Source organism: Columba livia, chromosome 2, assembly GCF_036013475.1.
Source record: "Columba livia isolate bColLiv1 breed racing homer chromosome 2, bColLiv1.pat.W.v2, whole genome shotgun sequence".
Taxonomy (NCBI): domain Eukaryota; kingdom Metazoa; phylum Chordata; class Aves; order Columbiformes; family Columbidae; genus Columba; species Columba livia.
The window spans coordinates 119,711,175-119,724,530 of NC_088603.1; the positions used below are offsets into that span (position 1 = coordinate 119,711,175).

The following is a 13,356-nucleotide window of genomic DNA, read 5'->3' on the forward strand; positions in this document are numbered from 1 at the left end:
ACAAATAATTGTAAGTGCATAATTAATACAGAATAGCAATAAAATGCTCAATGGAGAGGGTTTTGTTAAAGGTTTCATTTCTCCAGCCATTGAATGAAATGTCTGTTTTGTCCAGGAAGTGTTTCCTGGAAATGTCATTAGCTGATGCATGAGTATTTCTATTGCAGAACCAGCAGCAGGACACTGTCATTATCCTCTGATAACAGCCTGTTCCAGTGGCTTTATCTCATAAATAAATGAATACATAAGTGTGCATTGGGATGCATACACTTTAGGTAAAGGCCAGGAAAAGTAATAATCACAGGATTTGGTGTGACATTTTGCCAGCACTCATGCACATCCCTGACTTTTCTAACATTTGGGTTTTTAAACTCCTAAATATTTCTACAAAGTAAGCACACTATTAATCACACTGGCTTCCTTGGAGAGTTTATGTATGTTAATAAAATGTGAGACAAAAGGCATTGACACTTTTTTTTTTTTTTTTTTAAAATTAGGGGAGGAAAGAAAAAAAGGCAAAAAAAACCCCCTCCAACGGTCGTTTAGAAAATAGAGGGTATTCTGAAGAGCAACACTTAATTGTCTCCATCCTCAAGTGTTACTTTCCAGTATACTCTTTCTTTTGAAAAACAAAGCAAAACAGAAACAAAACACCACCCCCCAAAAAAGCAACTCACATTTGCAATAAGAAAAGTAAGTTTGAATGCCCTGTAGAAGGGAGGTAGTTGCAGGAACGTAAGCATTCCTTTGATTATATTCAGTGAAACCAGGTTGTGTACTTTTTAAGAACCAGGAGCAACTTCTAACACCTTATCCTTTCTAATCCTTTGCAACTTTGATAATTTCTCTTTTTAAGCCATGAGTATAACTGGACCTAACAAAGAGAAGAGCGATTGCTCACCTCAGTACAGATAACTTTTATGTTTTGCAATACCTTTTCCATGCTAATGAAATCTTTCTCTCTATTTCAGACAAATATCACTTGCTGTGTCATAGCACATGGATTTCAGGACTGCCTGTGAAGAGGTAGGATCAGATATTTTTCTTTTCAAACAATAGTTGAATAAAAAACTTATAATCCTTTTTATATGCAAAGTCCTCTTTTTACCCTTTTTATTGTAATTCAGAGGAATTTTATAATCAGATATAAGTTACTCAGCTGATCACTTTATGGTGTCAGACAGACTATAGTAGAAGATGAAAGAATCTGCCCATGTCTATTCATCATCAGCCCTCAACTCTGTCCATTCCAATTTACCTCATTAGACACAATTTAGGTGCAGGTAGCTACATTTTGTGTGAGCTTTGTCTTCAGTGAAGTGTTTATATCTGAAAGACTGTACGTGAAGAAAAACATCAATGGAGCCAGAAATCTGTGTAGTATTGTTCAGCAAAATCAAGGCCCTTATATAGAAGTACAGGAAAAAGATGGATGAAGAGAGAGGGAAGTTGTGAAGATGACCAAAATTAAAGGCAATTTCATTCTGATACGATGAGGAAATAAAGTTATTTTTACTTGAAATAGATATAGTTTCATAATGTCAATTGAAAGCACTTCAGTCCCCCTCCACTAGAGATGGAGGAAGTGTTTTGCTTTCTGTGCTCATACTAACTTTGCCTTAAAGAAAGTAAATGAGATCTATTTCTAGATGTTAAAAAGGCCATCTTTTTATTTACTCAGTGATTGTCTATGAACATAGTGTTTTAATGTGTTTTCACAACTTTAGCAATTGAGACACAGTGAAAACTATTTGCACCAAATTATGTAATGATGTTAATGCATTACTGGATTAAAAAAATGTGACACACGTGTACACTGAGAATCACAAATGATGTTTAGGAAGCTATGACTGGGAACAAGAAGACTGGCCATATCTTTCAGTATGATCATGATCACATGAGAAAATAGAAGTAGAGGGATGGGAACAGCAGTACAATCAAAAACTGACTGCATCTGAAACAAATTTTGATCTGAGAATCAATTGGTATAAATTATAAGGGAAGAGAAAATAAGCAGGCTAAAGAACATGAAATCATCACAGGATTCTGAAAGGAACGGTAGGGTCAAAAGCTAATATTAAAGTGAAGGTTTCTTTTGGGAAAAGATACTGTCACGGTTGTCCAGTATGCTATGTAACAGGCTTTAATACCTCAGAAGATCCATGCCCGGTCTAAATTATACAGTACAGTATATTTCAGGTTATTTGCTGGGAAAAAGGATTCTTGTTAGTTTTGAGATTTGGTTTTTGCTTTTGCTTCTTTTTTAAATATCTTTTTGAATGCACTTATTGAGCAAAAGAGTCAGATACATATTCTTCTCATAGTATTTTTATGTCATTATTTAAACTGCATGTTAGTATAGATTATTTAATGGCTATTAACTGTGCCCAGCAGCAGTAGCGACAAGATCAGCCACAGAAGGATGACCTGGCATATGAGTTCTGTATCAGCGCTTGCAGTGCAAGTACATTGACAGACCCATTTCATTCTCTATGTAACTTCAAATGGGGGCATTGATTTCAAATTTAGCCCTTTAAAAATCAGCTGCTTTGTTGGAACTTCCATGACAGTCAAGGGAAGGAGAGGATGACTCCTCCTCATCCCAAAACAGCTCCACAATTGGGAGACCCTAAAGAAGACCCTTTAGGTTTTAGACTAATAAAATTAAATAAGGTGGATTCAACTCCAGTTTATCTGTTTTATGTAAAATGAGCTTTGTGCTACAGAATCAGTGCCATCACTTCTGAGAGACTCTTAAAATCTTGGTCTACAACTTTCCTCCCAAGCTAATCAAAGTTAATAAAATATAGGATCTCAGCCTACTTTCATCAAATGCCTATGTCTAAATAAATAATCAATAGCCTTGTGCTTACACATAGTGTAAATTTAACTAAAACCTCAGCACTGTTATTGTAAGGCATCATCTACTTTGTTTTTTGTTCGAGGGAAAATAGACTGAGCTGGATCTGAAAGCCCAAGAGAGAGGAGGCTGCTGCAGCTCTGTGCTCCTAGGTCAAACTGGTAGAGAGGGTGAAGATGTATCCCCAACAGGCGTATGTCACATAGATACACTACATGCATCTGTATATATGTATATATTTATGTACATGACAAGCCAAGCAGGTCACATACAGACACACAGAACACTTGCACAAACACAAACAGCACCAACAGCTTGATTCTGCTCCCCTCTCTGGATGAGCAGGATGGAGTTCCACTTGTGAGAATATATATGTGTATGTATGTACAGCATGGATGCCTTCAGCAGCTGGGCTCACACACTCAGTCTGCCCAGCAGCCCCCCCTGAATCCCAGTCTTCCCAGTTGCTGGCAGCTGGGTGTATATGCCCTCAAGGTGTTAGCCCTTCTCCAGCTGCTCGTACGGACCATCACACACACACATACTGCCTCCCCTACTGAGTCCCTCACCCAGGAAAAGTTATAAAGGAATTTAATAGCAGAATAGCATAGACAGCACTGATCAAGCATAGGGCATGGCCAGACAACTATACTGACCAGAAAGCTATTTACATGTGACCAACACCTTATTTTCCTTCTATTTTCCCATACTTGTTCCTCACCAAACCACAGAAACCTCTCCCTTTCCTCACCTTTCCTTCCTCCAGTAAACATTCCCTGAGTCCTGTGCAATCCAAAACTGCATGCCATAATGTGCCCCACACCCCCAGGCAGCGACCCCCACTCAGTTGAAAAATGCTCTGGCTTTGTCTTACCATGATGAGTTTCACACCTGGACACTGGAGCTGAGGCTGCCCAGGGACAGACCTAGCAGGGACCAGACTGGGTGTCCCTTCTTCTGAGTCCTTAATTCAGTTTTCTGCCTGCCATTGTGCTTCTTTGCTCCTCTGGGCTTGTTGTGATGGGCCTTCAGGAGGCTGACGTCCCTTTTGCTGCAACTGGACAAGGTGTTATTTGAACTTCCCCCATCTGCCATAGTTTGTCTCTACTCCTTTGTGCATGTGCAGACAAGATTTTATCACATAACCTAACAGTTGTGGTGTTTATCTGCTTCTTGGTTTCCAGAAGGGTTCATTTTTTCTTCTTCACTGATGTGGATGTTGTCTTTTGAATTCTGCCAGCCAAGTATTAACTAATTACTTAATATGATTGTTCACTTGAGTTTTGTATGAGGTGTAATCATCCAATCTGTCGGGTATTTCAATTCCCAATATATACCTTTCTGCTATTGCTTTCAATGCACTTTTCTTAATACCTCAAAGTTTTCCAGACTTGTCACCAAACCCTCATCTAGTACTTGAGCTTCCTATGAAAGTGAAAATAGTGATTAAAGAAAATACCATTGTGGCACTACCTCCTTAATTAACTTGTGGTTTTATTCAGTTTAACCACTTCAAGCCACAGGAGTTTTGGTACTTTTTATTTATTTCAACTATTGAGATGAAACATAAAGTAGCTGTAGACACTGTTCCACATACTTTTGTTTAATTGGTTTTCTAGTCAGTACATTTACAACTTTTATCCATCTTTCCACTCCATCCCCTATTATATCAATTTCTCCCTAGTACTGTGTATCTAGGAAATATAATCTCAGGTCTTCTATGCCAAAACAGTTACTAGACAGTTTTTGAGAATGGCAATAAAAGCTGTCATGAGGCATCTCATCTATTTGGTCTTTTTCATCTTTCCCTCTTTGTTTCCTTTCTTCTGAATATCTTATCACCCTTCTTTTCTTTCCCATCTTCCAGTGCTGTAACAACCACTGTAGAACTGAGATTGCTCTCCCAAAATAATGAGTGGGGTTTAGACTCTCTTTTGTACTCCCATCCCCATCCTTGCGAATGGCAGTAAATGGCTTGAACTGAGTTTCAATTAACAGAATACCAAAACGTTCCACATAGGTGCATTGAGGCTAAAACAGTTTTCATAATGCCCATGACTTTTTTTTTTTTTTTCTTAAACTACTGTTTTATTTTGAATAACTTCTGCTCTACTGCATTGGATGACTCTGAGGGAACCTTAGCTTTTTCATAGTAATGTTGATTTCGTCCATCACTTATTTTTTCTAGTGTCTACTAGTGGGATTTGGTTTGAGATTTGGACTCTGAAACAGTTTTGTCTACTTGTAGGTACCTCTGCACATGCACTTTGTGTCTAAGTTCCTACTGCAGATCTGAATATTACAGTCAGTGGAGCCCACAGAGTAATTCAGTTCCCCCAAAACCTGCTGATGATGATTATAATGCATTAGAACATTTCCCCTTAGATACTGTTTTTTAAAATATATTTTCCATGTACTTTATGAAAAAGCTGCATGTGCAGCTTTCTAATTTTTCTTTCTAACTTTTGAAATGCTTTTTTTTTTTTAATTTAAATTGAAACTTATTTAAATTAGTAAATATCCCATTCATTATCTACTTGGAATGTGTTAATCTGTTTTTACAGTACTGTCCATTGTTTCTTTGAAGGGTTAGTTTGAATTGGTAAAGTTTTTGTTTGTCTTCTGCTTTATAAATCCTATGAATATTCTTGTAGACTTCACAAACTTCATAGTTTGGTAAATTTTGTTGTTCACAGGTCTATTGACCTCTGTCTCAACATTCAGTTTGAGAGTTGTTTTTCTTTGCCTGCCACACACTGTGTATTAAATTTTGAGCAATATTTTGACTTCCTCATGATTTTATTTCATAAATCTTGTTATATACTATTTTTGACTATTTCTAGTCAACTTTATGCCTTTTTCTGATTTACAACTTGCAGCTTAAGCTGCCAACTTCCTTTGTTTATAAATTTTATCAAATGACAATGCTGGGGCTTCTTTTTTCTTTTTTCTTTTTTCTTTTTTCTTTTTTCTTTTTTCTTTCTTCTTTTTTTCTTTTTTCTTTTTTCTTTTTTCTTTCTTCTTTTTCTTTTTTCTTTTTTCTTTCTTCTTTTTTCTTTTTTCTTTTTTCTTTTTTCTTTTTTCTTTTTTCTTTTTTCTTTTTTCTTTCTTCATTTTTCTTTTCATAAATCCAGCTTCAACTCATAATTTAATCCCAAAATCACAAGATGGAAAATCACTCATAACTCACAATACCTGTGAGAATATAATGCAATAAGTCAGTTAAATGAATGAAGATGCATATTGTCACAATAGGCTTCAGTTTTATGTTATCTCTACTATAATGACGAAATCTTGTCCCAGTAAACACATTGGCAATTCAGACATCAACATTTTTTTGCTTATAGTGTCAGAAGTAAAAGTTTTTTGCTCTAAAAAAAGTAAGAAGCTCATGTACGTTTTTTTCCTTATATATTTATATAAATATATTTGCATTTTCCAAATGTCTAATATACATATTGAATTAATCAAACTGTGTGAAACAAGGAAATTGTCTGTAAGATTTTATTACTCAGACATGGCAAATCAGATAAAAAGAAAATTAAGTCCAAATTCAACATTTTCCTGCATTCTTTTCATATTGGAGTGTAAAATTCACATGCAGGTTTGGAAAATATTGGTACCTGAGAGAACAGTCTCTGTATAACATTTGTGTTTATCTGGGCTGAATTCCAATTTTTGATGATAGAAGTGCTTTTTACTTAGGTTAGCAACACCCCCACAGAATGAATAGCTGGACCATCTGAGAAATATACTCTATGTGGTTCTGACACATATTCCTAGCTCTTGTATTCATTGCCGTTACTGACTTATACCTTTGATTCAATTTCCTCTTTTTATTATTATAGTTGTGATTGTAAAACAGTGACAAGCATACCTCCAAATACTCAAGAGGTCAGCTTGAGTTTCAATAAGCATCCAGAAGTGTAGATATTTATCTGAAGTGAACTGCCTACATGTTAAGGCAGTTTCTGTAATCCATTCTCCTTACTAGTATTGGATTGTTGATGCTGAAATTAAATTTCAGGCCTTAAAACTAAATTGCAGAGGTTTAATTTATTTTGGGACATACCAGCCAAAGCAGAAAGTAAAAATCCAGGCCTCCTTGCATAGAAAATAGGTTGCAAGACTTTTGTTTTCCTCTTCCTTTCTTTCACTGGTTCATGGACTAAGCTCTTCTGGGTTATCTGTTGAAGACTTCCTACTGTTTTGAAACTAGGCGAAGTAAAGCTATCCACATTGTTTTATTACCATAAGTCAAAAGTAATCGATAAAATAGCAAAAACAAAAAGATGTAGTCTTTTCTTGAAAACTAATGAAGTATATTTAAAATTGTCTGAAATACTGCATAAGTCTTCAAAACATACAAAACATAGAAAAGGTGAAAAGGTTTTTTTATTTTTTTTTTTCCAATCATAAATGACATGGTAAACTAAAGTTAGGGAAAATGAAAGAATTTCTTCAACAGGAAACTGACTTTGAAATCAATAGGTAACTTTAAAGATGTTTCTCATCCAGTATTTATTTTGGTATATATTTGGTATATATTTGAGGCAGAGATTTTGCTGCTAGCATAAATGCATAAACTGTAATTTTCAGGTGTATTTCCTCTGAAATGAATTCTTAAATATTTGTGAAGGCCATGTATAAGGCTACATGTATTGCACCAAGCTATTAATGGTTTGCAAGCCTTTTAAAATTCCTTTTAGTAAACATACTAGGACCACATCCTATACACAGCCAATATGAACAATTTGTTGTTAAGTCAGGGTATAATGGAAAAAGATTCTTAAATGGCCTTTTTTCACTGGCTTGTTGCTAATAATGATCTGAGTGTTACCATATTCTTAGTAGAAGCAGTCTGCCACAAGGGCTTTGCTAACCTGTACTGTTGTCTGACAGTCAAGTTCAACACACTCTGGTGTGGCAAAGTAGACAGGAATCAGTTTTCAGCCCCTCATAGTTATATTAGGTCAGGAACAGTAAGCAGTTTTTAATCTCCTGCCAAGGATCTCAAGCTCTTGCCACATCAGTGTTCCTGCATAACTCAGCTAAAAAGGGTGTAGAATGAGATGACAGAGTCAGTACTGTGCAGGTGCAACACTCACTGCATCTCACTTGGGTACCACCGCCTTCACCACTGGTTTCACTTGTAGTTCCTGACTTTTTCCCCATACAGAGATTTGTTCTTTCACCACTGTGTATTGCTTCCATATTCATTCGGTATCCTACCTCATCTACTTCATAATCATGTGCAACTTCACTCAGTTTTCTTGTCCCCTTCACAACACATGCCAAACTCTATAAACAGGATGCAGAAAGTAGCATGGTATGAATGTAAGCAGAATAACGATCCTGGTGATTTCATCTTAAGCATACAGTCAAGGTGTATTGGCTTAACAAACTGTTATCAGCTGAACTATGCTTCTCTATTCTTGTCTGCTATAAGGCAAGGTAGTTTATCATATGTTTGAGCACAAGAGGTTGTCTTGTATGACCTCACACTGACAGTTACAGTAGCTCGGCTGACATGCCAAATGCTGTTTTATTGCTATAAGTCAGGGGTAGGACAGAACCCCCTGCCAATGAAATGTAGAAGGCTTGAAGGGAAAATTTGAGCACACCCTCTCATGGAATCTTCTGAAAATTAGTAATAGGAACAAAAGCTAACATCAGCCACAACCCCACAACCTGCATCTCTTACACGTATACATATGCATACCATCTAAGCTCTTCAAATATAAGAGATAGCAGGCATATAGGCTGGAAAGATTATCTCCTTCCAACCAGAATAATTTTACTGGGGCCACACGTAAGAAAAAAGTTGATGTGCACAGTAATTTACATTACAGCATATATACAGGACATCTTCCCTAAATTCCACTTCTGGATAAGGATGCAGGAACTCATGTCTCCATTTGATTCAGTTTACTGGATGCTTTGAAGGGGAAAGGGTAAGATGAGGGAGAAGAAATGTCAGTAGACAAAAAAGAAACATAATGAAAAAAAAAAAATCCAGTCTCTGTTATCAAGCACTTCTCTTGAGCTTACCTGAAGAAACCAAACTATATTGTTACCATCATCTTCTAGGACCATCTCCTTTATGTGATTGTTAATGCTACTGTCAGGTGGGAGAGGGAAGGAGGTACTATAATTGAAGGTTTAATTTTTAAGTGTATGATAAACCAGCTTTCAAAAGCCTAACAACAGTAAAGAGATTCATTACATTTTAGAGTGTCTGATGTAAAGTAAATAAGTTCCCTGAATGTATGTGATCAGTCTTTCCGAGGGCCAAAATGTTTTGTTGTTCCCAAGTTTTGTTTCCTTTTTCAGACTAAATAAGCTCAGCCCACGTGCATTTAGAAATGGACTTGAATTTTAATTTTGCTCTCATGGCTCATTATTTTTTTCTGCTATGGTTATGTGCTTCTAATTCCCACAAAGAAGCCGCTCAGCTTTTGCAGAAAGACTCTTGGGAGATTGTAGAGGGTTATCGAACAAATCTGAAATGCACAGTCAAGTATGGCAGAGTTACTATAATCATTGCATCAGAGGCAGAATTTATTCCATTGCTAGTTACCCAAGGAGGAAGAAAGACACGTCTGCAAACTTTTCTGTATGAGAAAGGCATTTTATGAGTGGTAGATGTTTGGAAATCAGCCCCTTTTGTTTGGCCATAGTTATTCATAGCTCATTCTGTTCAACTTCCAGTGTCATTTACTGCTTATTTCACAACTTCATGGAAAGAGGAATCATCTTAGGCTGTAAAGCAGAAATTAGAAGGAGAAGGACCATGGTAATTTAACTAGTTTACTTTCACTTTATTTTAATGTCATAACATTTTATGTATGATATAAGAGGGAATTTTTCAGGGATACTGAAAACCTTTTGCTGACCAATTTATCTGCCTGTCCATGACCATATTAGAACAAGGCTTCATGATGTCTTCTGACCAGAGCTTCCGCTGACCTCAGCATAAGTTCAGTGCATGGAACTGTTCATTTTTAGTTCATCTTACTTAGTTTAAAAAGAATAAAAACATCAGAACCCCTTTCAAAGTTATGGCTGAGTTACACAGATTTGCTACTGGTGTCTAAGGGAAAACAACTTTCTAAGTTTGAGTGTTGGGCATGGAACAGAAGTGACAGAACAGTTTGTTGGTGGAGAACATTATATAGAGCTATTTAAAGGTTGTCCTCGACCTTTCCACCTCTTTTAAAGTCTCTTGAGAGCAATTTAAACTTTTCTTCTGCACGTTGCCTACTGTCAGTTCCATTTTTGTGTTTGTTCTCTCCATGCTATGGATGTAAGGGATCAGATCACATTATGGGAAGATCTTCCAAATCTTCTTTTAAACTCTTGTCAGAGAAAGAGCTCTCAGATTCAGCCAGGTCAACCTTGGCAGCTAAAGTTCACAGCAAGAATTTTGTTTCCTTGATCTCCTCACAAGCAAACTTTTTACAGATAGTGAATTGAAATCTGACCTGAATGAAAACAATGGAAATATTATTATTGACACCACTGAGTCCAAGATTTTAAATATTTTTATATCTGAATTTTCTTCAGAGGTACATATGTGCATGCATATATATCAATGCAAATAGGTTTAGGTATCTAATACTAGTAAATTACATGTTGTAAGGCCAAATTTTTAGATTGATTGTAGACAAATTTCTCATACCAAAAATGCTGTGCCAACCTGACTTTTGTCCATTTATATGAAGTGTTATAAAGGGTGATATTTTCAACACAACCTTTAGGGAAAAATTGTTAAATACTGCAAGTGCTTATACATGTAGACTTTTTGACTGCTCAAGGCTCATAAGTATAATGTCCTCAAAAATAGAACAAATAGTTATTGCCACAAAGACACTGTTAAATTGTTGGAAAGATGCTTATTTTATATTGAAGACTCCTACAGATTTCCTGATCTCTAACCATAAAAGAAAAAAATGGAAGTGGAGTAATAAGTAAGTTGCTACAGGGAGTTGCATTCTTTGGTCTCTATTTCTTTTATTTTTAATTTCAGCATCTTCATTTGAAAAGGAGCATAAAAGCATAAGTCAGTGTTGTGTCCACAGATCAGGAAAAGCCTACAATGGGTTCATGTAGGCTGTCAGTGCTTATACTTGGCTAGTCTGGAGGTGTTATTATATGTATTTCTGTGTCAAAATTGGGGTGGAACATCAGCTTTTATTTCATGTCCAAGTGAGGTGTCATCTTTTATTACAAAGATGGAAAGTAAGAGCACAGCTGCTCTGAAGCAAATTGAAAGGAGTTTCACAGATTTATCACAGGCAGAATAGTATCTTATTATTGCAAAATCTGTCTTTCCTAGTTGCTACTGTAACCATCATTCTCTTGCAGTCTGAGAACACTAAATAAATACATTGATCACTGGTAATATTGACGTATTTATGGTAGTTGTACCTATCTCTCAGCTATTCTGTTTCAAAATACCACTTCTAGCAAGGCAAAGTGCTAACTGAGAAAACTTTTTTTCTTTATTTCTTCCTCTGAAGACAAAGACAGGGACTTGTTTGCTGCAGGATGGTAACCAGGAGCCTTTCAAAGTGCGACTGCACTTAGCCAAAGACATTTTGACGATCCAGGAGCAGGATGTGATCTGTGTGTCTGGTGAGCCTTTCTATTCTGGTGTAAGTAGTTTTATTTTTTTTCTTTAAGATGTACTTTATACAAAGCAAAAACACTCTCTGTGTGTGCATGTGCACACACGAATATGTATGCATTTACTCCCACAGTTTGATTTTTTATTTTATACTGTTTACACTACACGTGTTTTAATATATTGTCTTTTGAGAGTAAATCTTAGCTATACTCATCTAAGAAGCAATAAGATAATAAATAAGTTATATGCATTGCTACAGTATTGTTTCTCTGCACTCACCTTGGAATGTTGGAGCCACAGAATGCAATAGGAATGACACAAACAGTGATTTTTGTGGTGAATACAGATACCTCAATGTCCTTACATGTCTGAGTATTGTCTGTGGAGCTGATAAGACAGTTGATGGTTAACTGTTATGGTAGGGCTTTGCTGGTAGAGGAGTTATCTGCTATCATCTGTTGTTTTGGTTGCTTCATATGGTTAGCACACCACCAGAATTCATGCATATTGCAAATCCATGATGCCCTTGGGTCACTAGTTTTGCCAGCACATAATGTTAATAAAGATGGACTTCAGGTGGAACAGTGTAATAGTGTGATGTGTTGGATTTTTGATTTAAACCATTATATTGAATTTCATGAATAAGAAACTGAGCTTTATAGATGATTATCTGGAAGATCCTTAAAATGTTATATAGAATAATATTGTAGGTTTTGGTATTCTTGTAATGCTAAGTTTTTTATTTAATTTTAGAAGATAACTAAAAAAAAAAAACTAATATAAACCACTTACTATTCCTTCCTATAGAGATATTTATAGATACTGTAATTACATTTTGTAGAGGTATTTTTAGCATTCATGGTAAACTATCATAAACATTCTGCTCTCCCTTTGTGCTAAATAAAATTATCATAGGATTTTGTGTTAAATCTTGTGAGGAATAATGGTGTAATATTGGTTTGTGCAAATGTTATGTGACTGCTATTATGGTGGTCTGTTTTATTAATTATTTGCTGCTGTTGCTACATCCCTGTATCCCTAAATACAAGTACAATAAAAAGATACAAAGCAGAAGCCAGAAATAAATTAGTAGAATCTTAGCAGTGTTCACAGTGTGGGAGATTAATGAAAAACGTATAAGAGAATTCATCTCACTGTTATTAACAACTCAAGGTGAATGGTTCTGAGTTTTTCTCTGAAACGAGAGGAACATGCTGCCTACACTGTCTCCATACTGGCTGGGTTTATTTGCATGACAAATCTGACCTTAGCTTTTGACATTTTCATGCTGCACAAATACAATTTACTAATGCAGGTCTGTGTGCTTTATATGGGATATAGATGCTCCTTTTACCAATCAGATTGTACTGTTCTTCAACATAAAGGACATCTAGCAGCCAAGACAGAAAGAAAATATGAATTCAAGCTCAGGCTATAGTTTTTCAATTAGCAACACACACTGTGGTACCATTACTCGGCCAACCCCATTCTGGCATTATTTATTAAAAGATTTTATCACTCAAAAATATGACTTTCATTATTTTGCTGTAATATCTATTTCTTCTGCTGAACTTTTTATTTAAATGTCTTCATTAAATGCATATTTAATTATTTTTTTCCTTTTCACAGCAAGACTTTCTCTTACAGTTTCACCCTCTTTGGTTTTGTACAGCACTGCAGAAAATAGTGGATGATTTGCTTCACCAATTACACTCCCCCTATCTTACTTGCATATTGAATGCGTAACTCATTAAGTGATTGATATTGGTGTGGTGATGAGGAGTTTCTTTTCTCTTGGGAGTGTCATTGTTAGGTTAGTAATTTTTGAGCACTTTACCCTGATTTCCTCTGGGATTAAGACTAAGTC

The 13,356-nt window shown here is 35.9% G+C and overlaps 1 protein-coding gene across 7 annotated transcripts in view; it reads left to right on the forward strand.

The window, feature by feature from the left end:
* SNTG1 (syntrophin gamma 1) overlaps positions 1 to 13,356 on the forward strand; it is a 347,784-nt gene that overhangs the window by 189,946 nt on the left and 144,482 nt on the right. For 3 of the 7 annotated variants that reach the window (XM_065053503.1, XM_065053506.1, XM_065053502.1), the window contains exons 2-3: positions 972 to 1,026; positions 11,383 to 11,517. In XM_065053503.1, the coding sequence (XP_064909575.1) occupies positions 1,000 to 1,026; positions 11,383 to 11,517 (162 nt within the window). In that variant the 5' untranslated portion in view covers positions 972 to 999. Of the gene's footprint in view, positions 1 to 971; positions 1,027 to 11,382; positions 11,518 to 11,611; positions 13,303 to 13,356 lie in introns of those variants that run through there. The other 4 variants (XM_065053510.1, XM_065053511.1, XM_065053507.1 and 1 more) reach the window with 2 other exon arrangements.